The following is a 27,688-nucleotide window of genomic DNA, read 5'->3' as shown; positions in this document are numbered from 1 at the left end:
TTTATCTTGTGCTTCATTGTCCATGTCTGCCGGGTCAGGGATGCATTGACGGCATAGTAGATCCGTCCTGATCTATGCATGCACATACTACTCGTCGTTGCATTCCCTACTAGTTTAATAAAACGAGGTTATGTATAGTTTTATCCCCAAACCCACCATTCTTGCCACGCAACTCCACCCTCCCCCCCACTGAAGCACTCCTCAGAGATACACATACATCAATCCATAGAGACCCTACAGCTCCTTTTTCAGAAAATGCTCCGGCTTATGCGTCGTCTCATAGTCCACATGCACGTACGCGCGCTCCACATCCGGCAACGACTCCAGCTTCGTCTGCAACTCCTCGGCGACGTCGTGGGTGGCGCGCAGCGAGTCGTCGGGGTCCATGACGATGTCGACCTCGACGACGAGGCGGGGGCCAGAGGTGTAGGCGCGGACGGTGTCGATGGCGGTTATGAGGGGGGAGTGGGTCATTGCTTTGGGTCACCCCAATTTCCCTTTGTTAGCCACGACACGAGTTCGATACTTCCGCCAGAAAGCTGAAAGCTGAAAGACGAAAAAGGGATATAGCTTACAAATATACGTGATCAGCTGCTGCATCTTCGTGTCCGCCGTGACACCGATCAACAGCTGGAACTCATGGTAGGCGGTGTGCAGCCACAGAACAGACACCAGCACCGACAACACAATCGCGCCGGCGGGATCGATCCACCAGCGCAGCTTGCTGCCGCCCACCGAGGTCAGAATGCCAAACCCATTGATGAACAGATCGTTGCGGTGGTCCTCCCACAGAATCCGGACCTGCGAGTACTGGTTCTTCAGCGCGAAGCAGTAGACGAAGAGCGCGAATTTGGTGCAGAAGGCGACGACGACCGCCACGACCGAGGGCAGATGGAACGAGCCGGTCTCGGCCGCGGACCCCTCGACCAGCTCGCGCACGGAGAAGGCAATCAAGATGAAGGAGACGGCCGACATGAGGAAGCAGAAACAGATATTGCCGGCGGTCTCGATGCGCGCCTTGCCCGCGGGGAACTTGCGCGCGTCGACGCGGTTGACCGCCTTGTTGCTGAGCAGCAGCGTCAGGTTCGACATCGGGTCGAAGATCGCGTCGGCCATCGTCGTGAAGAGCGACAGGGAGGCCGACGAGATCGCCCCGTACAGCTGCAGCACGCACAGCAGGACGTTCGCCGCAAAGCTCCCGTACACCGCGATCTTGTACTTCAGCTGGTTGCTGCTGTTGGTCTCGCGCGCCGCCCGCACGTGCTCCTCCACCGGCTTCAGCATGCGCTCGATGTTCTCGTTTTGCGTCTGGTAGAACCCTTGCAGTTGCCGGGAGGCGAGGGTCTGGGTGAGCGTGCGATGGATGCCGCCGCCCCCGCCGCCGCCGCCGCTAAGGGAGGGGAGGCAGGTGCTGCTGCGTTTGGTGTGGGAATCGCGTTTGCGGGCCGTGTTGGCTTGCGGTTGGATCTGTTCAATCTCCTCGGGCGTTTTCAGCTTCGAGGCAAGCTGGAACGGGTCGTTCTCCAGGGTGTAGCGCGGCGGCGGCTGGCTTTCCTCGTCACAGCCGATGCTGATACGGCGGTGCGGCACGGCGGGCTCCAGTGCAGTGGTGGTGGCGGCATTGTAGGCGATAGTCACATCGTGAGGAAGATGCGAGTGGGGGGGTAGGTGGTTGAGAGGCACCGAGGTGCCGTGTCGGTTTGATTCCTCCATTATTGCCACAAGGGAGAGAGGGGGGTTGAGGAGATGAAGGTTATCAATCGGCTTCGATCTTCTTTATCTGACAAGGGAGGGGGGGGGCGGGCTTGCCTTTTTGGGTTAGCGCATGCAGACCCTGAGTCAGCTGTCAGGGGTCAGTCTCGGTTACGTGATCCTTAGCTGCAGTGAAGGAAGTATACAGACTATACAGACTGTGTATACAGACTCTTCTTGTACTATTCACACGTCTAGTCACGTCAATGTAACTCTGGATAGCTGAAAAACTTCATTTTACCCCATTAGAAACACAGAGCACTTTTTGGAAACCAAAATACTATGTGCAATCAGACAAGCCAGATGACAAGGAAGATATCAATTAAGTTCCCGAAGCAACAATTGAAGACATTTTTCAACGACCGTTCAAGGTCCATCCGATAAAGACAACTCCCCGTCAAAAAAAAACAAGCAAAGCAATCTGGAGGGGACATTACAAGCTGTAGCAACTAGCCACGACAACTCCGAGACCAACCTCACTCACTCATCTCCCATGGAGTTTTAGTACAGCGCAAAGCTAATTCTCAGTGGGAATGTAGCGAGTGGCAAAGTCACTGGGCAGTCCCGTCAGAGGACAAAAGGAGCGCACCAGCAACAAGCTCCGGACCAGGTCGTCCACATACGGACGGGGCACGTCGGCGGTCGTGGCCTCAAACTCGGCGGCTCCCATGCGCCAGGCGTTGACCTCCGCGACCAGCTTGCGGAGCTTTGCGCCGGGCTTGGTGATGGCGTAGACGAGATTGACGACATCCTTCTTGAAAGGGATGTGGTGAGCGATCAGCCAGCTGCGCAGGTACACCAGCAGGTCGGTCCGCAGCGCCTCGCACTGATACTGCTCGGCGAAGCGCCAGAGAAGAAAGACGGGCTTCGGGTCGGTCAGCTGGTACCCGTCAAACAGCGCGCGCTGGGCCAGCCACTTGATGAAGAAGCCGAACACGATGGGGTTCTCGTTGGGGAGGAGAATCACATTGGGGTTCTGCTGACTGACGCGGCAGCGCATCCAGGTCTGGTAGAGTTGCGGGCAGCGCGCGCGCACCATGTCGAGGTCCACGTAGTAGGCGGTGGCAGGCTGGCCGACGTGGAAGAGAGCATGGTTGGCACGGTTGGTATGTCCGGGCTGCGCGGTGAAGCGCGGTAGGTTGAATCTGGGATGGTGGACTCCGGGCTGGGTGATATTCGGCTGGCCGATACCAGGCTGAGTAGCCCCAGTCTTCACATTCCCCCCTGGCTGTCTTCCGGTACTCGCCTGACCGCTAGCCCCGGCCTTGTCCCCAGCGGGGTTCTTAACCCCAGGCTGAGCAGGCTGAGGAGGCTGCGCAGGCTTGCTATTCTCAGTCGTAGCGCTCGCCTCCGCACTCAGATTGATACGAGATCTTTTCGCGGGACGAATGCTGGTTGTTTTTAGCGACTATCCAGAGAGAGAAGTGTAGCCGGGACATAGAGACGAAACTAGGACGCAGACAAAACACGGCCAAAGACACAGGCACTTACGATTCAGGACTATTTGGCTGAGAGGCTTCGCTGCGAGGAGCGGGACTCACGCGCGGCTGGAGGGAAGCGCGGCTGGCCTGCGAAGGCTTCGGCGAAGGCTTCGGCGACGGCTGTGGTGTACTCATTCTGCTTGATGGTCAGCGGTATTACTGGACTGAAGTTGCAGATTGAGTAGTTGAGAGGGCTGTTCGACTTCAGTTACCCGTTCTATTGGGATAGGGATTTTTCCGAGGGTTCTCTGTGGTTTGAGTTGGATGGCTCAAGATGGCCTGTACTGATGCGACTGGCGCGTCGAGATATGAGTCTGGAAGGTAGATTAGACCTTGACTCAACGCGTTCATAGAGATATCTGACCTACACTTTCAAGACGAGACAAGTCAACAAGTAAAGAGTTGAAGTCCAACAGCCGGAAGGCAAGGAGGCAATCGAAGTGCACGAACCCGCTCAGGACGTGTTCAACAGACTCGAGATGTGCTCAACAAACCCTCGACGAGTGAAGCAAAAAACAAGAAGAGAAGAAGACGAGAGAGGAGGAAAGGAGGAAGCTTAAATAGCCCAGCAAGACAAGCAAGGTGAATTCCATCACTAATGCGGACCCTCCAGCGGACCATCACCGCATTCACAGAAACAGGCCCATGGGGGATCCGGAACACCTGGGGCCCAGGATGAGCTCGAGGGATGGTGTTGCGATTCACCTCGCATCGCTGAGAATTCTTGAAAGTACGACTAATTGCATCTATCTCCTCTCTTCCCGTGACTTGCTGGCAGTGAAGTGATTGGTTAGCGAGTTATTCTTGGTATGGATAGCAGACGTGAATATGCGGCTAGAACCTGGATGCTTGACTGCATACTGGGAACCCCCCAGGGTGACGATGTAATCCGGCAGGCCTACATGTGTTATTGCAGAGAGACTATCGGCGTAACGTTGCGGGATGTCTGTGTATCTCGGTAGTGGACGGCACTGTGGGGTGCGGCGTATATCCTACAGCACTCTCACTCTACACTACTCCAAGACTACATCAAGAGCCTCTTCAGAACCGGAAAGGATTTTAAGTACTAGTCTCAACAAAGAAGATCTAATCAGAATAGACAGGCAAACTAGTTGCTATCTACCTCTATCCTACCAAATGTATGCACCCGGTGTGCACAGTACAAGGCACACCCCCATCTCCTTCTAATTAGTTGGCGTAGTTGAGAAGGGCCTTGAAGACGCTGGCAATCCAGGTGAGCTGCTCCTCAGCAGTACCGTCGGTGGGCAGGGAGACGCTGGTGGCGCTGGAGCTGGCAACGGCGGCGGCAGTAGCAGTCTGCTTCACGCTGGTGGCCAGGGTGGTGGGGCCCGAGGAGGCAATGTTGTTGGCGGCCACGGGGGAGGTGACCGCGACGCTGGCAGCGCTGGTGGTCTCAGCGGCAGCGGTAGTCTCGGCAGCGCTGGAGGTGGAGCTGGAGGCGACAGCGCTGGTCACAGCAGCGGCAGCGGAGGAAGAAGAAGAAGAGGAAGAAGAGGAAGAAGAAGAAGAACCGCTCAGGGTGAAATCAACGCAGGACTCATAAGTCTGGTCAATGGAGCGGGCGTCCCACCACCACTGAAGAACACAAGCACCGGCCTCGTTACACTTGTCGCCGAGGTCCGTGGGCATGGTGACGTTGAAGCTGGTCTCGTTGGCGGTCACGCCGGTAGCAGTTGAAGCGTACACGCTCCAGTAGATCAGGGGCTGGCTGAGCAGGGTGTTGGTGGCAGTGTCGACAACGGAAACGTTGGCAGTACCGGTGTGAGGAGCGCGGATGTCGACCGTGAAGGGGATGACCTCTCCAGGCTTGTAGGACTGGACGTTGGCCGTGTTGTCGGCGTACTTGTAACCCTTGCAGAGCCAGATGTCGCAAGCCTCCGCATCGTAGTCGCTCTGGCCGCTGGCAATTTGCAATTCACCCTGAACGTTGCCGTAGTTGTCGGCCTCCTGGTTGTCGTACACCTGCTGACCGCAAGCCTTCTCCATGGCAGCACCGGGCATACGGGGCGAAGGGCTGGTGACGAAACCGTGACCGTGGACCATGGACACAAGTCCAGCGAGGGCGAGGATGGAGCCGGTTTGCTTCATTTTGGTTGATGTAGAGTGGTAGATGGAAAGAATGTAAGAGTGAAGGATCCGGGTATACCAGTATACCTGATGTAAAGAGTGGAAGGTTTAATGAATGAGGCGGTCACAGACCGGTAGGAGAAAAAAGAAGGTGGAAAGAGAAGGACGAATTCAACAGACAAGCCTGCGTGTAGAACAGAATGAATTTCTCGACGAGAAGCAGCGAGGTCCGCCATCCTATATACCAAGAGAACGGTGCCTGGACCAACTGGGGCAGCTTCATTCGGAGGTCGACCGTGAAACGGTTCTTGCATCTAGACAGAACCATCAAACCCTTAACGAATTAATCACAGGGTGCCTCTCCACCGGGACATGGCACGATAGATTGACAGGTCACTGATCGAGGCCAACCAGTGACCATAGACAGATGGACATGCAGCGGCCGCACGCACCAGACCGGTAAGGTCCCAAGCGCCGTGTGGTTTCACGTAGATGGGCATGAAACAACGGTGGAGCTGCGGTCTTAATTAGCAGAAAACTCGGGATGCTTGGCACAGTTGGGGTTTCACCTACATTAATTCCGCGCCTTGCCCAGCCAGACGCTGGATTTTTCTTTCCACACGCTCGCTTTTTCAACGGGTACTGCTAAATTTCCTGGCCCTGCTTTGCCTCCCTCCGTTGTCCAGCCAGGGATTCTGTCTCAGCCCGATGACGGCGGATGGCGCTCCCGGTTTGACCCAAGAACGCCGTTAGCAGAGAAGATCCACCAAGCATTTCAACCCCTGTTGGACCGAGGTTTGGGATGCAGCAGGTTCATCTATTCAGGACGAACATTGCAATATCCGAGCCAGCTTTCACTCCATGGCGGCTGCTCCAGGGTTGCTGGAGATATACGACCCACAAATGCACCAATAGGAAAAAAGTAGGAACCGATAAGAATACCGTAGTAAGCTCAATCAAAACACTGCTCCGCTGAGAGGTATCATATCGAGGTATCGCTACATCTTTTAAAGCATACAGAGACAGAAAGGAACGGAAAGAATTATGAATGCTGTCGTTGCGCCTGTGTCCACCAGTCACTGCTCGGCCCGTCTGCCCTCGGCTCGCCGTACGTCGAAGGGCCGGCAGTGCTTGTGTCATGGCGATCTGCAAACGGATTTTGTTCCTCGTAACCGCCCGATTGCTGCTCGTTCCAGCCGTCATTGTTGTTGTTACTGTATGCCCCCGAGGGACCCGGCCTCACCGGTGCCGAAGCGGATGATGGGAACCCAGTACGTTGTGGCTCCCGAGGTGGTAGTGAAGGTGCTGCGTGCGATTGCACAGCGCCTGAGGCTGCAGGCTCGTTGTTGGACGATGTTGCTGGAGACTGGCTACCGCTTTGGCCTAGGGTTCTACGCGCCCGAAGGAGGGCATGCTGATGATTCGACAGCGCCACAGTGATTTCGTCATTGGTTTGAATGAGCGTCAACAAAGTATCCTCATCGGGAGCCGGATTTGTCGCATTAATATAGTTCTGGATCACACCAGACGCAGTGCGACATCGGTCGGAGAATTCGCGGATGAGCTCGTTCTCGAGTAACTCCGTGACCGGGGTGGATTGGACGAACTGCGTGAGCAAGTTCGCCGAGGTCTTCGCCTCGGAGATACGCTCAGCAAGCTCTTCGGGCTGTGGTAGAGTGTTCTGATTTCCCAAGGGAGAAGAATACAGCAGAGGCGCCCGCACTTGCGAAGAACTCCGGCTGGACTAATGCGATCCGATCATCAGCACTGCGCAAGCAACAACAGATGGCTTACTCACACGTAACCCGTTAGGCCGACCACCATTGCTCTTTTCCTTCTCCGTGTTCCACATTTCCAGGAGAAGCCTGAGATCCTCATCCCCCGCTCGCTGCACCTCCAAGCCATCCAGGGTGTCCCTCAAGAAGCTGTGGACGCGGTGATCCCTCCCCTGTCGGTACAGGTCCTTCACTGTCGCGACAAACTTGGCATCGAGGTTGCGCGAAAATACATGACCGGGATGGTCGGCAAGGATACGGATGAGCATGATCGCATTGTACTGTACATGCGTAGGGTGCTTCGACGGCTCCGAGAGGATCTTGCGGATGAACACGGCGGCTTCGCGGGCTGCGTTGGGGCTGGACTCGGCATTTTCGACAATGCCCGGCAGATGAACGTACTCGTTCCCCTGGACACATGGCATGGCATGAGTTTCAGTCGCAGGTGAGGAATGCGAAAGTTGCGGAGTGGCCATCGAGAGACGGGAGTAAAGGGGGGGGGGGGAAACGTACAGAACTGTTCGCACCCTCTTCGCAGAATGCGCGCTGATGAACAAGGCATTATGATTAGTTTTGACGCGACACGAAAGAACCACGGTGGAAGGAACAAACAATCTCTCGAAGAAGGATGCCCTCCGGCGAGTCATCAGGATAAGCTGGTGGAGGACTGGAGCGCGTCGGACCTGTCAGACGGCGTGGCAGTGAGTATTGGTTGGCATGATTCGCGATCGCAGAACACTCCTACTCACTAGTCCGCTTGCTGAACGAGTTGAAGATGCGCTTCATGCTCGGCATTTAGGCTTGAAGGGTATAATAAAAATGATAATTATTCAAAGTAGAAGAATAGCATGGATAGGCAAGAACAAATAGCAGAGACAAACAAAGAAAGGGGGGAGATTAAGAAGAAAGAAAAAGTCGCCTTGTAGATTAGCTGGTAGTAGTAGGTAAGTTTTAAGTACACGACTAGTTGGGGAGTAGCCACCCGTCGGAAAAAAGAGCAAAGCACTTCGTATCAACAACCATCCATGCCTGTTTACTTTCCCAGCAATCCTTCGAAACGTTTCTTGTTTGACAATATAGGATGATGGGATGCATATGCCAATCTACAGCGGCATGAACGCTTAATCGGCGACACGCAAGCTTGCTTTAGTCTGGGCAAGTTGAATCGAAAGCTGGAGAAGCGGATATATCTTTACATGGTCGGCAAATAGTGGTGCCTGTTTGCGACCACAGACGATAATGCACCCTGAATTTCAGCCAGCGCGACCAACTAGACATAACTACGTATGCAAGCCTAGACCCCTCGCTATGCTCTGCGTCCTGTCGTCATGGAGGGGCATGCAACGTCCGAATTGTCGGCTGATCGCATTGGGCTGAGACGTTGAGCAGTCACTGGCATTGGTCGGGGAACACAGCCACGCTTGGCTGGTCAGCCAGGCATCAAACGGTCTTTGGAAGTTTGCGAGGCGCTGGGGATCATGGATAGGGGATCTACAGTGTAGGCATCGTCTGTAGATCGAAGGGTCCTGTGGCGCACTGATAGCCTGTTTCGACGTCGTCCCACTCCATACGATTACGTAGAAACTCAGTAAAACACATCCGACTTTTACTTCATGAAACAATTAAATTCCGTGACCCATTCATGAAAACCAGCGCTCAAAGTGTTCTGAATTATGAGAATGTCCGAACTCAGCCGTGTCAACCCAAGCCACCCATTCCTATGGTATCAAAGGTTGATCTCCAACCCGGGCTCTACCGCCACCAGCCAAGGGATAAGACAAGACTGTCGGAACAGAATGAAATCCTAGGGAATAGAACCGATGGGAGGTGGATGGAGATCTCCGCCGTCTCAGATGTGACACTGGCAGATGGTCTCGCCCGGTGGTTTCGAATTTTTTCCATTTGTCAAAAAAGTAATAATTTCTTTTGTATTCCTTCCGTGACCAGGTATAGGTTTCCGTACAACAGCGAAACTCCGGCATTCCCATTCAGATTCTGACCACTTCACTTCCCCCGACACCCATAAACCGCTTATGCCTCAATGAGAGCACGGCGGATCTGAGCGCCACGCTGTCTAGAGCTGAGGTGAACCTCGCGCTGGGCAACGGGACCCTTCTGAACGACCTCCTCACCCTCAGTAAGGATAAGCTCGATGTGGCAGGGGTTGGTCATGTAAGGGTTGATCTATTCGAGAGCATGTCAGTCACTGGTGACCGCGGGGAGGGAACAAATGCGAGGTTTCAACATACACGACCGTGAGCACGGTAGGTACGTCTGCGGCCCTTGGGAGCCTGGTTGACCTGGATGTGCTTGACAACGAGGTTGCCGGTGTCGAGACCCTTGGTATCGGCGTTGGCCTCAGCGTTCTTCAGAAGGTCGATGAGGAACTCGGCGGACTTGACGGGCCAGCGAGCCTTGCTGACACCCCACTGCTTGCCTGTAGAATGAAGACTGTCAGCGGTCTTCATTGCAATCCTACTGCCAATGTCGATGTTTCGATTCCCATTCATGGTTCACACATATGCCCTTCGCTTTCACGGCCATGACTAGATTCCGCCTTCCCTCTATTCCGTTGCGTCCAATCCCGGAATTCATCGATTCATCGCATGCAGTGAATTTGGAGTGGGCACTCACCCTGAGCGCAGCGGCCGGTGCTGCCAGCGTACCGGCGCATAGGGACGGCCTCAGCCTTCTCGGTAACGTTGGTGAGGAAGGTAAGGGCGCGCTGCAGCTTCATGCCGTTGATGGCCTGAGCGGTCTCACGGGTGTTCTTGAAGCTGACACGGAGGTAAGAGCCGCGAGCGCGGGCGCTCTTAGCGGCCGGGATATCCTGAGCAGCGTAACGGACCTGATGGCGACGGAAAAAACCCAACATCAGCAAAAGCCCTCGACATATCAAAATTCCTTCAACAAATCATCTGTGTTCCTCCGGAGCAGCATTCGTAGCGGAAATGGTGGGGATGGTCCATTTTGGTGAATGGTGATAGTAAAGATCGTGAAAATTCGATGTAGGCCTTCATTCGGCGGGCGTCGTAGGAGCACGAAATCGAAGATTTCCGGTACAACGGGGAGTTGAACATCATGGAGACCGTAATTCTCGTGATAAATAAAATCCTCTGCTCCAATTCCACCAACAGCAAAAAACGCGAATGTAGCACTCACCATCTTGATGTGGTTGCCGAGCGGGTGGTCCTTCGATGTCGGGTGAGAAGTTTTGTCGCTTTTCTGTCGTCGGCCGCTCAAACTTGAGATCGCGAGGCTCGCTCGTTGTGGTGCGCTTTTTCGCGCTTGGCATCCGTCTAGGGTATGTTAGCCCTAGCACTAGTGTGCTTCTGGTAGGTCTCCCTCTCACCGCCCGGCAGTAATCCGCCCTAGAGCGGGAAGGCAAGGGTCGGGCCCGAGCGGACAACCACCACTACTTTCTTCGATCTACTTCACTCTAGGACGAGGTCACTCTGAGGATCACTTCTATCTTATGGTCGCACGATTGTCGCGCCGTTGTTGTTTCTAAACTCGCAATACTCTAGAGCGCACACTCGACTGATTCCGAGACATCCCGGCTTCTATTTCAAACCACCTGCGATCAGCAAGCTCTGCCCCGTCATGTAACCCGTCGTCACAAGCATCGTCACCACATTCGCAACCTCCTCTGGAGTGCCGACACGCCTGAGGGGAATACTTGCGGCAATTTCAGGCACCGACTCAGCGTTGGGGACCATCCCTGTATCACCGATAATAGCAGGCGCTACGTCATTCACACTGATGTTGAACTCAGCCAGTCGGGTGGAGAGATTCCGCATCATACCGGTCATGCCGGCCTTTGAGGCGGCATAATCTGTGATTGAAGGTCAAAATTTGTAGGTTTTCGGGCATTGTGCGAGACATAGACAGTATAACATACGGCAACCATTGATACCTCCTCCGTAGCCGGCAATTGAGGACATAAATACGATTCGGCCCCATCGCTGATTCTTCATATGCTCGACGACTCCCTTCGACAGGATAAAGGAAGCCCTAAGGTTGACATTCAACGTGTAGTCGAATTCCTCAAGCGTGATATCCCAGATTTGTGGGAAGCGCTTGCCGTGGCCGGCATTTGAGACGAGGATATCAGGGCGTTGACCATGTTGCTCATCGATTTGCACAAACATGGCCTCGATTTGTTCAGCAGATCCAACATCGACCTGGTGAATGGTGATACGCAGCGTAGGATATTTTGATGCTAGGTCATCCTTGAGAGATGTGATTGCAGCCAAATTAGATGAGTACGTCAAAGCCAGATGGACTTCGCGCTCGGCCAGCTGGCGCGCACAAGCTGCACCAATCCTATATCACCACATTGCGGTCAGCACGGAGCCTGAACTTATCGATTGGTTTCTTAGTCCGTACCCTCCGGAAGCACCGGTGATTAGTGCAAGTCGACCGCGGATGTCATTCAGCGAAGACATGGCTCCGCTAGATAGAATAGGTCTGAGTAAGGCAATGTTTGATTAGAGCGTTCAAGACAATTCTGCTGAGTAGAGAGTCAGGAAATAAGACGACAACTGCGCGAGAGAATCAGAGACGGGGTAGAGAAAGGAGCAAAGCATTGGCCCCGGTTATCTCATTAGCCATTCTACCCTCAGGTCGGCGCGAATTCCGACTGAAGACTGTACCCCCCACGACCCCGCATCGGCAGTGGGGGTGGAGGACACAAGCGCGGCGGGCGGTTGTTGGTTGGTACAGCCCGTACAAGCCAATACGGAAATATATCCCCACTGAGTGTCGCCAGACGAGAATGTCCCATTCGAAGTTGCAACCTTCCAGTTGGTTATTATTACCGGTCACTAAGCAACTCTCGACTCCTTCAGAAAAAAAGGTTACTGTTCATGTCCCCGGACCACGTGGGCACTTGCCAACTCTGAGGCCGATCTTGCCCAGCAGAATATAGGTCTGGATTTTGGAATGTGTCCAGTGCGAGTGAGTTCGTTCCTGACATCTGGTCGCCAGAGACGTAATCACCAACAGCCTCGAGATCGAGCCATGAGAAATCATTTGCAGGGCTAAAATGCACATGAGGATCGGATGTCTGGTGCGGTAACGTGCTGCTATCGTGATGCATTGGCATCCCGCTTTCTTGGTGAGTACCCGCCGACGAAGCGGCTGGCATCGATTTCTGTTGCCATAAGAGCTCGAGTAACCGCGAATACCGTGACCCAATGTCATCAGGCCCAGCACTAGCTCGCCTAAGGACTTGAGTAGTTTTCGTGACCAGATCTCGCACCCTCATCTCCTCGGAGAACATTATGACGCCGAAGGAGCGGGCCTAGTGGCAGTCAGCGTCGAATCGAGATAGCATAAGTCCATTTTAAATCTCCCATACCTTGTACAAGAAGACCGCGGAATAAATCCCGTATAGATAGAACCGGAGCGGCATGAAATGAAGATGTTTCTCCGGGTCAACGACATCTACAAGTATGGTTAGGTAAGCTTTAGCAGCATCCACCGACTCGTAGATGAAGCGAGCATCCTGCATCGATGCCACGTTGTTGAAAGTTGCCCGCAAATACTCTCTTTGGCACTGATCATCATTCTTCATCTTAGAGACTAAGGACTGCGATATTGCTGCCTGGAAGGCGAACGCATTGGTGTAAAGTCTCAGGTATTCGTAAGAAAGCTGTAAAGTGACCTTCATGGGTGTAGAGCCTGTCACCAATCAGTGAAGAGGCTCGGCAGCAGAGAATCTTGACTTACACGATAAAGAGCCCCATAGAGATTTCCAGCGCAGAATTGCCAGTCGAAAGTCGTCGACGTATTTGACATAGTCGCCCATAAGCATCATTTGGTTGCTCGCCCGCATTCCGGAATAGAGCACATCGTGTACGTTATTATACAGCTGAGTCAGGTCCAGCGTAGCTTGGAAGATTCTCGCATAGTCCTCTTCGCCCTCGTTGATCGGTTGAAGCGATGGGAAGTCCTGGCTTACGAGACCAGTCATTGGTCCCGGTCCCCGAGACCAGAAGGCTCGCCCAATGCGGACGGAAATCAAACGATCTGACACATAGCAGCTCGTCCAGGCTAGTCGTCTTCGAGCCTCCGTCTCCGTATCTCCGGACGAGTCACCTCGAAATGATGTTCTGTCCAGCCCGAGGAAGTAGCCAGAGCGCAGAGCGAGGCCAACGTGCATCCAGGCAGCCCGATCTTCCTCTCCCCGACCGACTTTCTCTATACGGGGTCGGAGGCCTTGAGGCTCCCATTCCGCTAGGAGGAGGAGAGCTTCTACAGCCTCAACATCGCAGTCGGCGCCGGCAGCGATTCCGGAAATCAACTCGTGCATGTACTTGGAACAGTACTCATGGATCTCTGGCCGTTCCACTAGGTCTTTGGAGGCAATGGTCAGCACAGCAGTGAGAAGATGCTTCTCATTACTAGCGAAGGTATCAAGCGCGCTACGCTCAAAGTACTTCCGTGGCACCAACGGGAGGTACGGGTGGAAGTGCTCGGCGTACCGAACCACTAGCTGCCACACAGTCCCGGTATCCAGAGATCGAGATTGCACTAGTCGATATGCTTTGATGCCACTGTTTGGCGGGAAGTCGGTCACGGAGCCATTTCGTAGGGCACTGAGTCCCGTGAAGCTATTTGAGCTTACATGGAGAGGTTCGGCTTCAACGCCCGGGCTAGGGCCATCTGCACCTCGCTTCGCAATGCCAGTCAAACACTGCCAGGCATCGGAGGGGTTCCGGGGAACAGAGCCGATGGAAGCCGTGTCTTCGTCTTCCACGGACAACGAAGGTGCGGTGGGTGGATCTGGTGCAACGAATACAACGGGGCCGGGGTACGAGCTCGAGGCCGTTGTCTGGTGGTTCTCCGAGTTTGTTGGACTTGCCGGTTCTATGATTGAGTCTCTCCGCCCCGACGCTATACTGTCCGGGGTGAAATTCTGCATCTTGTTTTTGCGTATGCGGCGTCCTCCTCGGTTGGAGCTACCGAGGACGCATTCACGATTATCCCAAATGCAGCGTTGGCATGGTGGCACACCAGGACTACCACTGCTGTCTCTAATCGTCAAAAAGATTAGCCATGCATCCGAGACAGCTTCCATGCACACGAGACTATGAAACGAGGAGAGACCGGAGTAGGCAAAACAAGTAAAGAAGCCACATTGAAGAAAGAATTCAACGCAGTCTGAAGCGCCTTGGTGGTCGGACGGTGACATACAGATCACATTTTGATTTACGCTGCCTGCAATGCAGGCAAGCTCTTGAGACGCGTTTCATGAGTTGATCGGAACGGGCCTTGGCTCTCGACCCTGGGGTTCCCGCGGCCGGGGATGATCGTTCGTCTTGCTCCATGGGGGACTGCGATGCGGAGTGCAAGTATTACTACTTGAATTATTCGCTTGATATGGTGATATCTCAAAGTAGCATGCTCATCCTAGCAGTATTGCGCAAACCAGCTTGACCGAGCCACGCGTCTTGATCTCGGTCGGAGACACCATGCAGGTAATGTGTCAATGTGTGAGAGATGGCAATTGACAGGAGATTGAAGAAATGATCGCGCTTGTTTGGAATGAAAGGAGAGAGACAAGGATATTGCTGTCACTCTGCACTGGGCGAGGAAAGGTGGTGAGCATCCAGCAGCTCCGGCGTGCTTGCAGCAGTATTATCAATTGTTGGGGATCTGATTCGGCCTGCGCTCGTGCTTTCCCCACACTTAAGGTAGTTAGCATAAGTAAACCTAGCCAGTCAACCAGCAGCTGGGCAAGTCGCATACGCTTCGTAAGTCAACCACTCATCACCTGGTATATTTTGATGGTCAAACCATATATGCTGGATCCCAAACAGTTTGTGGGCGTTTTCAATGATGAACAGGAAGTGGAAGATCAAGGCAAGGTGATTTTCCAGTAGCCAGACTTCCTCGCGAGACGGCAACAGCAATATTACCCGATCCGTACACACCATACGGTACCATAGATTCTGGCCCAACAGCGGATTGAAGTAAAGCAGAACTCAGAAGAATTAAGGTTTGCTTTGAAGCCACGCAGTCGAAATTTACTGTCACCTGGCTGAGCGGCATGAAGGGTGGGTGGTCATCTTGCGTGGCGATAATGTACTGAGTGTCCCGAGTCGATACTATATACTTCGGGATCAAGTGCAGGGGTTAAACCTCATAGGACTTTAGTGATAGGCCGCAAGCATGCTACGAACGAGATCAACAAAAGACAATCAGGTAATCGCCTAGAGCCTCAAAGCTCACCAGGACCTGTATTGTGTCATTTGTAATTAGCAATGTCGGCTGTTTGAGCCGGGAATAATTGCCTGTTGATTGAAGATGATTCTATTCATGCATGTATTGACATCGATACACAAGAGACTCGGGTGACTCCTGGAGGGAAGTTTCAATAGCCGAATGCGGGGGCCACGGCTTCTGAATTTACCCGATCAGAATCTGCCCCCGCACGGAAAGACATACAAGATGAGGTGAGATGGAAATGCTGTAGCAGGCCTACTCAACTACATGGTGTCTCCCGCACGAATCTCAGGTTTCAAGCTATCCTTACTGCCGGTATGCTGCTCCATCACTGTTGTGTGGCCTTGGACGGTTACCGCAAGTCACTGGGAATGACTGCTCCCTTGCAAAGCACCTCCCCAAAGTAAGCAAGCTATGCGAAGAGCCCGCCTCTAGGTCAAATCACCCATTCTTGACTCAAGGACATATTGATCATGGGTACCAAGGTATCGTTTTGACCTCTGCTTGAGATACCTGGGCTTAGAGGTAGTGATGTGATCAAGCTGACCAGAGAAGGCCATGTGCAAATATCTTTCAGCTGACCTGGTCATCTTTTCAAGGCCTCCAAAGGAGATTAACCCTGCTTCCACACTGATAGCAGAAGGATGCTAAGATGTCAGGTCATATCTGCCTTAGCTCGTCATACCACACTGACAGTCGCTTAGGATTTATTAAGTGCGTCTCAGGTCCGTAGGCTTAGCTTCCAGTTTAGGCGCTGGAAGCATGGCATAAGAAGCTAACGAGCTACTACCTGTCATCGAAGCGAAGCACCGAACTCCCATGTGGCTTCCGAGTTCAAACCTGACCCTAAAGAACTGCTGAAATAGATTGGCTCTGCGGTGGGACACGATCTTGAGCCATGGGTGCACCCATATCCACTTTTTTGTCAGGGATTTTTTTTTAGTCTTCGCTTTTCTGGTTTTTCCGAATCTATTTTTTTTTTTTTTTTTGGGAGGAAGCGCACCAAGGAACAAAAAGTCAAGGACGAAGATCCGAACCGCAGGAAGACTGTTCCGAGATAGCCAGAGGTCGAAGTCTCCGAGCAAATGGAAATGGCAGAGAAATAATATGAAAAATAGATTAAACAGGGCGGGACTAGCCTCGGACCCGTCACCGCCATGTGTCTCCGCCCAATTTCCCTGGAGTCTCTCTTCTTCTTCCCTCCACTTCCCCTTCAACCATTACTCAATCAGTTCCTCCCTTTTAAATGGAAGATTCCTGCCAGCCTATTCAGATATCAGGCTTGTTTCACTCCAAGAAACACATTCTCTGCTGTTATGCACAATAACTTTTAGTCAGTGGCTGAAATGCACACTGCCAATAGGAATCGCAGTGGGTCGCCAAACCTCACCCTGGCCAATATGGAGCAAGCGTTTCACCTTGAACTGCAGCACTTGAAACATGCAAAGACGTCGCGATAAACCAATACGAACCTCCCAGTTCTGATATCCTCAACCTCACGGTGCACCACTTCAGACCTGTGGGAGCTGTTGAGATGCAATTCTCTGTCAGGGGCTGGCTGTTCAGTGGCCAGCGATGCGCCTCGGTCGGACGGTCCCTGCTGCAATCCTGCAGCTTGCCCCGTCTCCGCGGCTCCTGCTAGGAGCCAAGAGCGCCTAACTCCCGGCCAAGACTGGAGACCTGTCCATCTCTATCAGAAACGACGATGCCATCGTCGGGCCCTCGGTGCGCTCCAGAGCTCTTTCAACGGTTCGAGGCCGAGCGCAGACGTTTGTCTTGGCGCCCAATATGAACCCCTCCTCAGGAGGACCACGCCACTGTTATCTGCTAAACGGGTTTGTGGCCCTGGCCATTGGTCTTCGTTCGTCTGTAGCTCAATGGCAAGCTCTGGTCCGTCTGCCTGAAGCGGCACCTCTCTTTCGCTTAAAGGGTATGTATCTGCGCCGTGGATCTCCGAATGTAGAAGGGATTTTTTCTCCGTCTCCGACCTTTTCGTCTTCTTCGAACCCTCTTCTTCACTCTTCTCTATTCCCCCCGTGCTTTTCTGGCCTGGTTTGTCATATTCCTTCTCGGTTTCCTTCTCTAGCCAGCTGGCTGGTCGTCCTTCTTTCACCGAGCGGCCCATCCATTCGTTCATTGTTCATTGTTTCAAACATTCGACTATTGTGCCTTGAGTTGAAACGGACAAGCTTTCCCTGCCTCTTTTGGGGTTTGCCGATCATTGCCTGCAGTCAGACGTCATTTATCATGAAATAGGCGGAGTTGGTCCTCTTTACAACAATAGACACTCTCGTTGCTTTGTGTTACTTTCTCTCTTACCGGCAACTTTCGCTTCTAGCCGCTGAACTATTCACGACGCTGTGCGTCTTCCTTCCCCTTGCTGGAATACTTCTATATCATGCACGTAGGCAATCAAAGGTGAGTATATCTGAAGGCTGACTCGCCCCTCGTGACGCTGGTCATCACTCTAAGACTATATCTTGGTAGACCCTAAACGTCAACTTCGCTATCCTTTCTTGGTGTCTCCAGCATTCTTCGGCTCCTCTGAGGACATCACCTGTGACAACATCTTGGTCATTTGCGCATCCCTTGAAAAACGTCATCATCAGAACTGCCTGTTAAAACAGCCTGACAGACGACTTCAGTCTATTCAGATTCAAACGTTATCCTCCTGTGTCAAACCGAACCTTACAGCTATCCGCTACACCTTTGATACTGTCGTTCCCGCCAGACTTTTGTTTGTTGGAGATTCATTGGAACTCCCTTGCTCTACCCCACATTCTTGTCGTTCCCCTGGCATTAGGCTCTCTGCAACACAGCAGTCATTGGCCTGTTTCAAGAGGGTCGTGCGCTATTATTAGGAAGCCCGCTGGTTTCACTCCACACGACCTGGTTGCTTCTTTCCATCGTCTCCTGTCGCCGTACGAAGTATCTACAACGTGCTGCGCAAGCCAACGCGAGATCTAATGGATAGTGTACGGCAGCACATAGCCTCTCGAGGCTATGGCGTCAATGCCACCTACATCTACGAATATTCAAGGGGGTTGAATGGTGTCGACGTACCGCGAGATCATTTGTTTACACAGATCATCTACGCGTCGTTGACCATGCTTGCATTCGTCGTGTTTTGCGGACGAATCGCTCAGATCAGCCATGCTTACCTTCGCCATATCACCTCTCTGACGGCAGGCAGACGAGAACAAACCTTCTGGAGTGTCGAGGTATCATCTGCCTGGGCGAACATCAAGAAGCATATCCTGTATGCACCCCTGGGAAGCAAGAGACACAACCGGGAAATCCAGATCTCGTCGGCTCTCAACGTGGGCACAGTGCCTTCCAGATTCCAAACCATTTTCGTTGGTCTGTATCTCGCAAGTCAGATTGCCTATTGTGTGATTCTCGACTACAGGGTGAACGTCAAGGCAGCCCTTGTCGCTGAACTTCGTGGTCGTTCCGGGACGCTGGCCGTTTTCAACATGGTCCCTCTTTTCCTCCTCGCTGCCCGCAACAACCCGCTCATTCCCCTGTTGCACATCAGCTTCGATACCTACAATCTGCTTCACCGGTGGCTTGGCAGAATCGTGGTCATTGAGAGCATTGTCCATACGACCGCTTGGGCGGTCAATGCATGCGACGAAGTCAGTTTCACTGACATGCTTGCACGTCTACGTGATACTCCCTTCTTCTCCTGGGGCTTGGTTGGGACTGTCGCCATGGTAGTCTTGGGCCTTCACTCTCCGTCTCCCATTCGGCACGCTTTCTATGAAACATTCCTGCATATCCACCAACTGTGTGCTCTCCTTGCATACATTGGTGTCATCATGCACTTGGATCTTGACAACCTTCCCCAGAAGCCCTGGCTCATTGCGGTTGGGTTCATGTGGCTATTGGAGCGACTGGCTCGCCTTGGCCGCATTGCGTACCTGAACATCTCTCCCAGCAAGGGTTCTACGACTCTGACCATTGAGGCTCTCCCGGGCGAGGCCTGCCGAGTGACCTTCCAACTCCCCAAGCGCGTTCATGTCGGCGCAGGTAGCCATGTGTATGCCTACATTCCCAGCGTTGCACTCTGGATGTCGCATCCATTCTCTGTAGCCTGGGTTGAGCCCAGCGAGTCAGTGACATCCCCCGCAACCACCGGAAGGATGTCCGACCTCGAGAAGCAGCCTGTCTCGGACCTGGACAAGTACATGAAGGCCCACCAGCAACCGACCTCGGTGTCGCTCATCGTGGGTGCTCGTCAAGGTATGACGCGTAAGCTATACAACAAAGCGCTGGCTGCGCCCAGTCAAACGCTTCGCACGTCAGGCTTCATCGAAGGACCATATGCGTCTCATGCATGCAACCTGGCCAGCTACGGCACTGCGGTGCTCTTCTCCGCCGGTGCTGGCATCACACATCACATGCTCTCCGTCCGGGATCTGATCATTCGCTCCACCGAAGGACGTGCTGCGACTCAAAAAATCTACCTCATCTGGTCTGTCCGCAGCACAGAACATCTTGCCTGGGTGCGAGAATGGATGGATCAAATCCTTCGGTTGCCTGGTCGCCGGGACATCCTGATAATCAAGCTTTTCGTCTCGAAGCCCAAGTCCAGTCGGGAGATTGTCTCGCCCAGTGCCACAGTGCAGATGTTTCCTGGCCGGTGCAAGGCTGACGTTGTCCTCGACGAGGTCATCCCTGAGCGTATCGGCGCGACGGTCGTCTCCGTGTGTGGCCCTGGCGCGTTCGCCGATGAAGTCCGTGCAGCTGCACGATCTCGGATCGGCAAGGGCGCTGTGGTCGATTTCGTCGAGGAAGCCTTTACGTGGTAACCTGATCACCCCCCAAAATTGTATCAAGTTGCTTTCTGCTTGTGAATGCTATTGTGCTTGAAGCCTTACCTTATTTTTCTTCTTTTCATTCTTTGTTCTTTTTGACGGCTGACCGTCCTCCCGCCCTAATATTCTTGTGAAAACTTCTATTGTCATTTTTTCTTCCCTTCTATCCTCTCACTCAATTTCTTTATCCTCTCCTTTCTCTGAGATATATATATACAAAGCATTGTCCATTCTTACAACCCTGACACATCGTGCCAGCAGCAGCAGCAGCGAGAAAAACCATTACCCTGGATCTAACCCCGCATCATCATCGACTTTGTATCTTCTTGTTCCTGCAACTCCAGCCTTTTTGCCTCCAGTTTAATCCCTGTCCTGAGATGAATAACGACACGCCCCAGCCACCAGCGTTCTCTATGTTTAGCCACTGCAGTCTGCACAGTGCACCCCACCCCTATCTTTTGATCGGTGCGTCAATCTAGGATTCTGTACTATACAGCCACTAGACTAGCTCGCAAAACCTAACTTATCCTCCACTTGCACAGCTAAAAGAAACAGTATTTAAATTAGGAAATCCCGAATTTTTCTTAGTAGCATGACTCCAAACCTTCCTGGGCCCCACCCACTGGCCGGGACAAATTAATCTATCTTTTATATGTCAACATTTCAGTACGTAGAAGAAACATGTCCCGAGCCCTAGACTAAAACCGGACCGACAGATTAGAGACATAAGTTAGCAGCCAAGCAGGCAGCCCCACCAACCCCTGAGCAAGCTAATTTTATGACAAGCTAGTCAGTTAGCTTTACGAGTTCAGCGTTCGTTTTTAGTGTAGTACTCCGTACAACTTACACAGTAGACACTTTACCTACGAGTCAGTCTCCTGAGCCCTGAGTCCTGATGACTACAAACTAGTAGATTTTTAGGAGGCACTAACTACCCTACTGTATGTACTGAAAGCGAGTCTGCAGATTCCTCACGGAAGGGAACGCTCTCATAGCCTGCAGATCAACGTAACGTAGCCAATGAGTCCGTCCCCTTGCCTAAAACTGCTTTACTGTGTGTGGTGTGCGGTGTGTAGTGCTCTGCATCACTCGTCTCTCTCACCCCTTCTGTTCCTGTCACTGTTTGGACTCTCTTCTACCGGGGCAGTGACTGTCGCGCTCGTTCTGGTTTTCATCTCCACTTTCGCTCTCGGGTTGCCGGTGTGGAATTCGGTACAGGACAGTAACCTTCTTTTCTCGCCCAGGTTACCCGTCATTATTACTAGCGAGTGAATCAGTAGCTCTCTCCTCCCTATTCAAACCCAGCCCGCACCTGGGTACTTCGAGGAACGAGGAGGGGCGGGAGAAGGGCTGACATGTGTAAGTGTGTGTGTATGTGTGTGTGAGGATTTCTGTCGGTGTTGAATCCTACGTGCTGCAGTTTTTTAAGAGAGTAAGAAAGAGCATAGTCGGCTGACTGCAGTATCAGTGTCTATCGGTATGGTCTCGTACGTGCTCCAGGATATCAAGATTGTGAGGGTATGTTTGGCTATCGTGTAGCAGTATAGCATTCGACAGTTTGATAGAGAAATCAGGATGGCTTGTGACTTGTACGATTGACCTATTGAGATAAAACAGATGTTTCTAGAAAACCCCGTATGGTCTTTTTTATTCTAACGACATTTGATGTGTTTCTGACAGTTCTTGGAAATGTCCGATGTATGGTATGTATTGTATATTCGTGGACGGACACAAGGACGGTGAAAGATGAGAGGAGTTGGTGAGGGTAAGATGGCGAAGAGCCTTAGAGAAGTAAATAGGTATCAGACCCAGAAAGACATGCAAAGACCCTATCGTAAGGTATACGCTTGAGCATAGTCAGGAAGGAACGACCAAAGTAAAGAAGAATAAGAAGAAGAAGAGAATTCTAAATGTTTAAAACCAAAGTCCCTAGGATGTTGCCAACAGAGACAATATGTAAAATGTGAACAGAGTGTACAAACAGCTGAACAAAAACACTTATACACAATCAGCCCTCTCAGGAAGAAGCCTTGGTCTTCTTGGCCTTCGGGACACGGGCAAGCCAGTAGATGCCCACCGCAGCAAAGATGTTGAACACGATGTACACCCACATAAGACCGAAATTGCGCCACGCGTCCGAGTAGTGGCTACTGACCGCAGCCAGGAACGTGTCCGTGTCGCTGATGGTGCAGAAGGCGCAATCGCTGGTGGCATCAGGGTTCTCAAGATAGCCGCCTGAAAGTTTGATGTAGCTGCTCATATAGCTCTCGCAAGTGCTGTTGGAAGGAGGATTGAAGCGGAGATACTCCGAAGAGTCACAGACAGCCGTGGTACCCGAGACACCAGTCGACAACATGGCAGACACTAGATACGTGAACGGCGAGACCCGATACATGAAGATCCAAAATCCGGGAAGCTGCTGAGGAGTTGCAAGAACACCACAGAAGACCAAGCACAGAGAGAAGAGGAGGTTGGCAAGGTTACCACCAGTCTCCGCAAGCTCGATACCCGCAATGATCATGTGCGCGAAGGTCGAAGTAAAGAGAAGGAAGGACAGAATAAGCAGCCACATCAATGCTCCACGCTCGTGAACGGCATCAGTCGGTTCTGCGTTCTGGTACAGACCAATTGGGTAGTACCAGCAGACGAAGATGACGACACTCATGAGCGCGTTCCACGGCAGCTCAACAATGATATTGGCAGCCATGAAAGCCTTCCAAGAGTAACTCTTAGAAGGTCTCTCGCGGGCCTCGTAGAGAGCGCGCTGAGTGCAGAAATTGGGAAGAATCTGTTGAACCAGGTTTCCGAAAATAGTCATCAACATGAATATGGAGAACATCTGGTTTTGAAGACCCTGCGAAGTGTTCTTGGCGTGGAAGAATGAAAATCCAATGTACAAGGCAGTAAGGGCGCACAGGGTGAACTTGGAGTAAATGTACACGGGTGTACGCCAGTACTGCGAGAAGACCCGGAGCAAGCACTCCCACAATTGAACAGAAAACGGCGCAGCGAATTCGTTGTAGCTACCGGGATCCGCCTGGGTGGTGTCACTCGGTTTCTGGGAGAGAGTAGACTTGAGTTCGGCCAGGTGGTCAAGCACAGCTTTGTGTTCAGGGCTATCACGCCACACAGCGGGCCAGTCGATATCACTGTGAGATCCAGGAGCGGCACCAATGACTTCGAGCATCCATTCGGCGGGGTTGGCATCGGCAGGGAGCTTGGGAGCACCGTTGCGTTCGAAATAACTGGCAAGGGTAGAGGACTTCTCTCCGATATCTCCGAAGTAGACCGTTCTACCGCCTCGTGCAAGGAACAACAGACGGTCAAAGCGCTGGAACAGCATGGCCGAAGGCTGGTGAATAGTACACAGAATAGCTTGACCATGCTGAGTCAAGGTGTCAATGAGATCGAGAATGGACCAGGATGTTTGACTGTCAAGTCCCGAAGTAGGTTCGTCCAAGAACAAAAGCAATTGCGGCTTGGCCGCCAATTCAACTCCGATGGTGAGACGCTTCCGCTGTTCGACGTTGAGACCTAATCCATGTCAGACACAATTCGCGCGCGACTCCAAGCTCAGGGTCAGCTTACCTTCGCCGGGAACACCAACGACGGCGTCAGCATACTCCTCCATGTTTAGTAGCTTGATGACTTCTTCAACATAGTCAAGCTTCTCTTGGCGGCTGACGTGGGCAGGCTGACGAAGGAGGGCGCTGAAACGGAGAGCCTCACGGACAGTGGTAGTGTGGAGGTGGAGATCCTGCTGTTGCACATATCCAGTCTTGCGCTGGAAACTCTGATCGCGCGGACGACCATCAACCAACATTTCACCGGTGACAACACCCATGGTGACACGAGTAGCAAGCACGTCCAGGAGGGTTGTTTTACCGGCACCCGAAACACCCTAAATGAACATTTAGTAAAGTATTTTTGTTAAGTGAGGGAGGTCAGGTCATACCATAAGAGCAGTGCATGTTCCAGGCTTGACCCATCCATCCACATGATCGAGAATGCGGCGCGGTTCGCCCTTGATCTTGATATCGTAGCACACATCTTGCCATTGGAAGATAGCAGTCTGTCTCTGAATAGCGGCACTCTGCTGACCACCGGTTTGGTCGGCCTTCTCAGGGGAGGCAAATTGACGGCTTGATTCGACATCCTTAGCAGCGATAGCAGTGTGACCGCGGCGGAAGAGCAGAACCTCGCCCTTGGACTTGGCTTCGGAGATATACTCGGTGGCTAGCAAATATGTGCCCATGAGGGCGATCATGAAAGCAAACATGATTCCCAGGTTGCGCCATTTGTGGCTGTTGTAGTAGTCGAAGCTCAACGCAAGATACCTATCACCGTCGACGTAGGACTGGCCAGAAACCGCACCCACTGTGGAGCAGATCTTGTTCGCAAGGGGCAGAGAATCATACCCATTGCCGGAGGGAACGTAGCCATCTTCAGAACACGGAAACCTCCGGTTATGAAACTCGTTGACCATCAGACTCTCGAAACCGTAAGCAATCGGATTGATATAGTTCATCCATCTCGACCAGCCCAGCATATAAGTCGTGGGGATTGTGAAACCCGTGTAGATGACCAAACCCAAGATGAGAATGGCAGCAGGGACGAGAGCTTGGTTCGAGGTTAGCTTTGAAAGAAGAACAATGTGAATACCTCTCAGAAAGACATACCCTGAGAAAGTGTACGGGAAGAAGCGGCGATGGTACGGAAGAGCATAGACATGGTCAGGGTCGTGACGAAGGAGAACAGCAGGAAGACGAAGAAGGCACCCGGCGTCCGACGAAGATTGGTCATGAAATAGAGCGTGAGATTGAAGATAATTGCGTTTGCGATTTTGTAGGGCATGTCAGTGAGCATAGACGCGATGGCTTCGGCGAAAGGATGATACATGGCGTAACGAGATTGCTTCTCAACGATTGGACGTTGTGCGTACAAGGTCAAGATCTGATTACAGTGTCAGCAGCTGAGAACAAGCCGAAATTCAATGCGAAAGGCAGCGACATACCTCGAGCGCACTAGAGAAGGCATTGAGCAACACGGCGAAGAAAAGCAGGGCACCACGAGAGTAGAAACTGTCCGTCTCGTCCTTTAGGTTGTAAAACACACTTCCAATGATAAGAGCCATGATGAAGTTTCCGACCAACTGGGAGATAGTCAAACTGGCATCACCCTGCAAGCGTTGGAACCCACGGATCAAGCAGAGCTTGACCTGTTCATACAGGGAGATCGTGTAGGGAGACTTGACGCGCTGGTTCTTGGACTGCATAGCTTTGCGGGACTCGATGAACTTGCCAAGCGACTCGCCACCAATGGCATATTGTTGGTTGTACTCGGCAATATCTCGGAGCAACTTGGCGTGTGCCTCACTGTTCTTCCATGCAGCTGCGAATTCGTCAGGAGTCTGAGGCACCTTGCCTTCATAGCCCGGCTTGACGATACGTTCTGCGGGAGAGGTCAGGGAGGTGAGGAAATCGGCAGTAGTCTGACGATCCGGACACTCAAAGCCCATAGTGGTGAAAAACTCCCTCGCCTCATTGGTGGGGCCAAAGTAGATCTGTCGACCTTCGTACAGAACGGTGACCTTGTCGAAGACGTCATAGGCACTCTGCGACGCTTGGTAGATGGCGACTGCAACAGTCGCTCCAGCGTATTTGGTCATCAGGTTCAGTGTCTTACAGAACTCCAAAGCGTTGGCCGAATCTAGACCACGCGTACTGTTGTCCCAACACTGCAAGGGAGAGCCACACAAAGTGGCTTCGGCGATACTGACACGCTTGCGCTCACCACCACTGACTCCACGGACAAAGTCGTTGCCAACCTTGGTATTAATGGTATGAGACAGGCCCAACATCGCCATGACCGCATCGCGCATGTGCAGCGCATATTGCTCCTTGGTGACGCCCGGAAATCGGTTCCGAGGGCAACGAGCGAGCGCGGCAAACTTGAGGGTGTCACCGACGGTCAACTGCGGGAAGTGTACGTCGGTTTCGGCGGTGTAAATAGCCTCGCCCTTGAACTGCTTTTGCATCTGCTGGGCTGAAATGCCTTGGTAGTTCAGCTGAGACGCCTCGTCCATGTAGATACCGTTCATTTCACCGGCGAGGGTTTTCAGAAAGGTTGAGCAACCGCTTCCTGGGCGACCCAAGACCACCAACATTTCGCCGTTGCGCACCAGTCCATCGAAGTCACGGAGAATTTGGATTTTTTGCTTTCCGGTACCTGTGAGTTTGCGGACAAGGGCGCCGATCTGGAAGATGGAGTTGAAAACATCCTTCTGATAATCCGTTGGACTACCATAACCGTGAATGCTGAGGTTCTGGAAGGAAACACCTGCTTCTCGTCTAGGGTATCTTTCGGGATCACGCGAGGAGAGGGCGAGAAGGTTCTTCATCCAATGCTTTGCTTTGAAGTTGGGACTGGCGGGGTTCAAGGTCGAATCCTCCTTCGTCTCCAAGAAGGTATTCTCGCCATGTGTCGAGAAACGAGTGGATTGACGGGTCAACTGCTGCGCCAGACGGTGGATCTCTTGCGCCGCCACGCCATCACTCTCATTGTCGATATCCTCCTTATCTGGCTCTACCTTCTCGAGGGCAGTCTCGGCGCTGCTGAAGGTAGTGTGTCGGCTCCAACGACCTCTGGTATCGGACCCTGGTGGACTAACACCAGACTCTGCCATCAACTTCTCTTCGTCACGGGTGCTGTGCTGGTGGTGGCCTAGCTCGGCTGTTCCTTCGTTCACAGCCGATGCGGATGTAGCAGCTAAGCCTTCATTGCTGTTCTCGTGGATTTCGTGGGACTCCACACCTCGAGCTGGATTAAGATTAGGATTTATAGTGCCTAAGAGCGACATGGTGATAAAGGGTGGAGACGATCAGTCTCGCAAGACTGTGCCAGTTAAAGAGAGGACGCTAGAAGCATAGATGGTTGGGTCAAAGGAGACTAAGCAAGCAGTCGATCACGGATCGATTGCTCGGCAAAGAGGGGAGGAAGCCGTAACGAATGACAAGTGTAGAAGGGCGAGGAGAATGCTGAAAAATAGCGGGACGAATGCTAGAGTTAAAAGTATCTGGTGCTTGGTGGTTGTTATAGTAGCGGCCGCTTTAATGCCCCGTATGGTTTAGAACTAGCTCAACTGACGACAGACTGACTAGCAACGAGTCGGTGGTCAATCGATCAGTAATGAGACCGCGATCTTCGCCGTTCAAGAGGACAAACAGGCTAAAAAGCGAACAACAGGGGGAAAAAATCAACAATCAGGACCCAGCATCTGGGCTCTGACCCATTTTACAGGCCCCAAAGAGTGGAAAAGTTTACGCTGCGATGGGCGAATCGGGAGCAAGAACGATGCAACATCCGGGTCGGAACCCAGATTGATACACCCAGATCCACCCGGTGCTTCCCACTCTCCGTGCGTATTTTCTGCCTTGAATACGCCATGCGGGATATGAGACGGGTTTGACACAGGTCACCAGTCATCACAGAGGCTCGAGCAGAACCTTTTCTTCCGGAGAAACTCGCATATTAAGTCCGA

General features: G+C 52.6%; 9 protein-coding genes across 9 annotated transcripts; 1 reads left to right on the top strand and 8 right to left on the bottom strand.

The window, feature by feature from the left end:
• Positions 1-87: 87 nt before the first annotated feature.
• On the bottom strand, positions 88-1,734 carry BP01DRAFT_356260 (cation diffusion facilitator family transporter). The gene is made up of 2 exons (XM_025574900.1): positions 576-1,734; positions 88-476 (listed from the first exon to the last, which is right to left on the bottom strand). The coding sequence occupies exons 1-2, from the start codon at positions 1,711-1,713 to the stop codon at positions 235-237; spliced, it is 1,380 nt and encodes a 459-aa protein (XP_025431621.1). The 5' UTR covers positions 1,714-1,734; the 3' UTR covers positions 88-234.
• A 321-nt stretch (positions 1,735-2,055) lies between these two features.
• Positions 2,056-3,490, bottom strand: BP01DRAFT_356259 (uncharacterized protein). Its single transcript, XM_025574899.1, has 3 exons — positions 3,446-3,490; positions 3,244-3,369; positions 2,056-3,143 (listed from the first exon to the last, which is right to left on the bottom strand). The coding sequence occupies exons 2-3, from the start codon at positions 3,366-3,368 to the stop codon at positions 2,270-2,272; spliced, it is 999 nt and encodes a 332-aa protein (XP_025431620.1). The 5' UTR covers position 3,369; positions 3,446-3,490; the 3' UTR covers positions 2,056-2,269.
• Positions 3,491-4,421: 931 nt separating this feature from the next.
• On the bottom strand, positions 4,422-5,342 carry BP01DRAFT_295746 (lytic polysaccharide monooxygenase; the record flags this gene model as incomplete). Its single annotated transcript, XM_025571823.1, has 2 exons — positions 4,422-4,646; positions 4,698-5,342. 2 exons carry the CDS (start codon positions 5,340-5,342, stop codon positions 4,422-4,424), a joined length of 870 nt encoding a protein of 289 aa, XP_025431619.1.
• Positions 5,343-6,363: 1,021 nt separating this feature from the next.
• BP01DRAFT_373539 (GAT-like domain-containing protein) lies at positions 6,364-7,882 on the bottom strand (the record flags this gene model as incomplete). Its single annotated transcript, XM_025576789.1, has 5 exons — positions 6,364-6,559; positions 6,590-7,043; positions 7,116-7,506; positions 7,682-7,779; positions 7,846-7,882. 5 exons carry the CDS (start codon positions 7,880-7,882, stop codon positions 6,364-6,366), a joined length of 1,176 nt encoding a protein of 391 aa, XP_025431618.1.
• An 813-nt stretch (positions 7,883-8,695) lies between these two features.
• On the bottom strand, positions 8,696-9,971 carry rpl17 (60S ribosomal protein uL22; the record flags this gene model as incomplete). The annotated part of the gene is made up of 3 exons (XM_025573368.1): positions 8,696-9,280; positions 9,346-9,533; positions 9,731-9,971. 3 exons carry the CDS (start codon positions 9,969-9,971, stop codon positions 9,128-9,130), a joined length of 582 nt encoding a protein of 193 aa, XP_025431617.1. The 3' UTR covers positions 8,696-9,127.
• Positions 9,972-10,659: 688 nt separating this feature from the next.
• On the bottom strand, positions 10,660-11,544 carry BP01DRAFT_365338 (SDR family NAD(P)-dependent oxidoreductase; the record flags this gene model as incomplete). Its single annotated transcript, XM_025576359.1, has 3 exons — positions 10,660-10,931; positions 10,998-11,422; positions 11,486-11,544. 3 exons carry the CDS (start codon positions 11,542-11,544, stop codon positions 10,660-10,662), a joined length of 756 nt encoding a protein of 251 aa, XP_025431616.1.
• Positions 11,545-11,743: 199 nt separating this feature from the next.
• On the bottom strand, positions 11,744-14,509 carry BP01DRAFT_35474 (C6 zinc finger domain protein). The gene is made up of 4 exons (XM_025574513.1): positions 14,297-14,509; positions 12,830-14,136; positions 12,459-12,781; positions 11,744-12,401 (listed from the first exon to the last, which is right to left on the bottom strand). Exons 1-4 carry the CDS (start codon positions 14,428-14,430, stop codon positions 11,943-11,945), a joined length of 2,223 nt encoding a protein of 740 aa, XP_025431615.1. The 5' UTR covers positions 14,431-14,509; the 3' UTR covers positions 11,744-11,942.
• Positions 14,510-18,121: 3,612 nt separating this feature from the next.
• BP01DRAFT_356252 (ferric reductase family protein) lies at positions 18,122-20,513 on the top strand. The gene has a single exon (XM_025574898.1). It carries the CDS (start codon positions 18,295-18,297, stop codon positions 20,140-20,142), a length of 1,848 nt encoding a protein of 615 aa, XP_025431614.1. The 5' UTR covers positions 18,122-18,294; the 3' UTR covers positions 20,143-20,513.
• A 1,652-nt stretch (positions 20,514-22,165) lies between these two features.
• Positions 22,166-27,007, bottom strand: BP01DRAFT_295373 (pleiotropic drug resistance family ABC transporter; the record flags this gene model as incomplete). The annotated part of the gene is made up of 5 exons (XM_025571814.1): positions 22,166-23,682; positions 23,737-24,049; positions 24,104-24,768; positions 24,828-25,101; positions 25,163-27,007. 5 exons carry the CDS (start codon positions 27,005-27,007, stop codon positions 22,166-22,168), a joined length of 4,614 nt encoding a protein of 1,537 aa, XP_025431613.1.
• Positions 27,008-27,688: the final 681 nt, after the last annotated feature.

The sequence above is a fragment of the Aspergillus saccharolyticus genome, assembly GCF_003184585.1.
Source record: "Aspergillus saccharolyticus JOP 1030-1 unplaced genomic scaffold BP01scaffold_13, whole genome shotgun sequence".
NCBI classification, from domain to species: domain Eukaryota; kingdom Fungi; phylum Ascomycota; class Eurotiomycetes; order Eurotiales; family Aspergillaceae; genus Aspergillus; species Aspergillus saccharolyticus.
This window is presented reverse-complemented; position numbering and strand designations above follow the sequence as displayed.

Excerpts from the sequence above, each read along its gene's own strand:
- BP01DRAFT_35474 (XM_025574513.1), bottom strand. The coding sequence starts at position 14,430 with ATGGAGCAAGACGAACGATCATCCCCGGCCGCGGGAACCCCAGGGTCG. Across the intron at positions 12,782-12,829 it reads TCTATGGGGCTCTTTATCGT|GCTCTACACCCATGAAGGTC; the intron begins GTAAGTCAAGAT and ends GATTGGTGACAG. Across the intron at positions 12,402-12,458 it reads CCGCGGTCTTCTTGTACAAG|GCCCGCTCCTTCGGCGTCAT; the intron begins GTATGGGAGATT and ends GACTGCCACTAG.
- BP01DRAFT_356260 (XM_025574900.1), bottom strand. The coding sequence starts at position 1,713 with ATGGAGGAATCAAACCGACACGGCACCTCGGTGCCTCTCAACCACCTA. Across the intron at positions 477-575 it reads GCAGCTGATCACGTATATTT|CAATGACCCACTCCCCCCTC; the intron begins GTAAGCTATATC and ends GGTGACCCAAAG.
- BP01DRAFT_356252 (XM_025574898.1), top strand. The coding sequence starts at position 18,295 with ATGGATAGTGTACGGCAGCACATAGCCTCTCGAGGCTATGGCGTCAAT.
- BP01DRAFT_356259 (XM_025574899.1), bottom strand. The coding sequence starts at position 3,368 with ATGAGTACACCACAGCCGTCGCCGAAGCCTTCGCCGAAGCCTTCGCAG. Across the intron at positions 3,144-3,243 it reads CAGCCAAATAGTCCTGAATC|CATTCGTCCCGCGAAAAGAT; the intron begins GTAAGTGCCTGT and ends AAAAACAACCAG.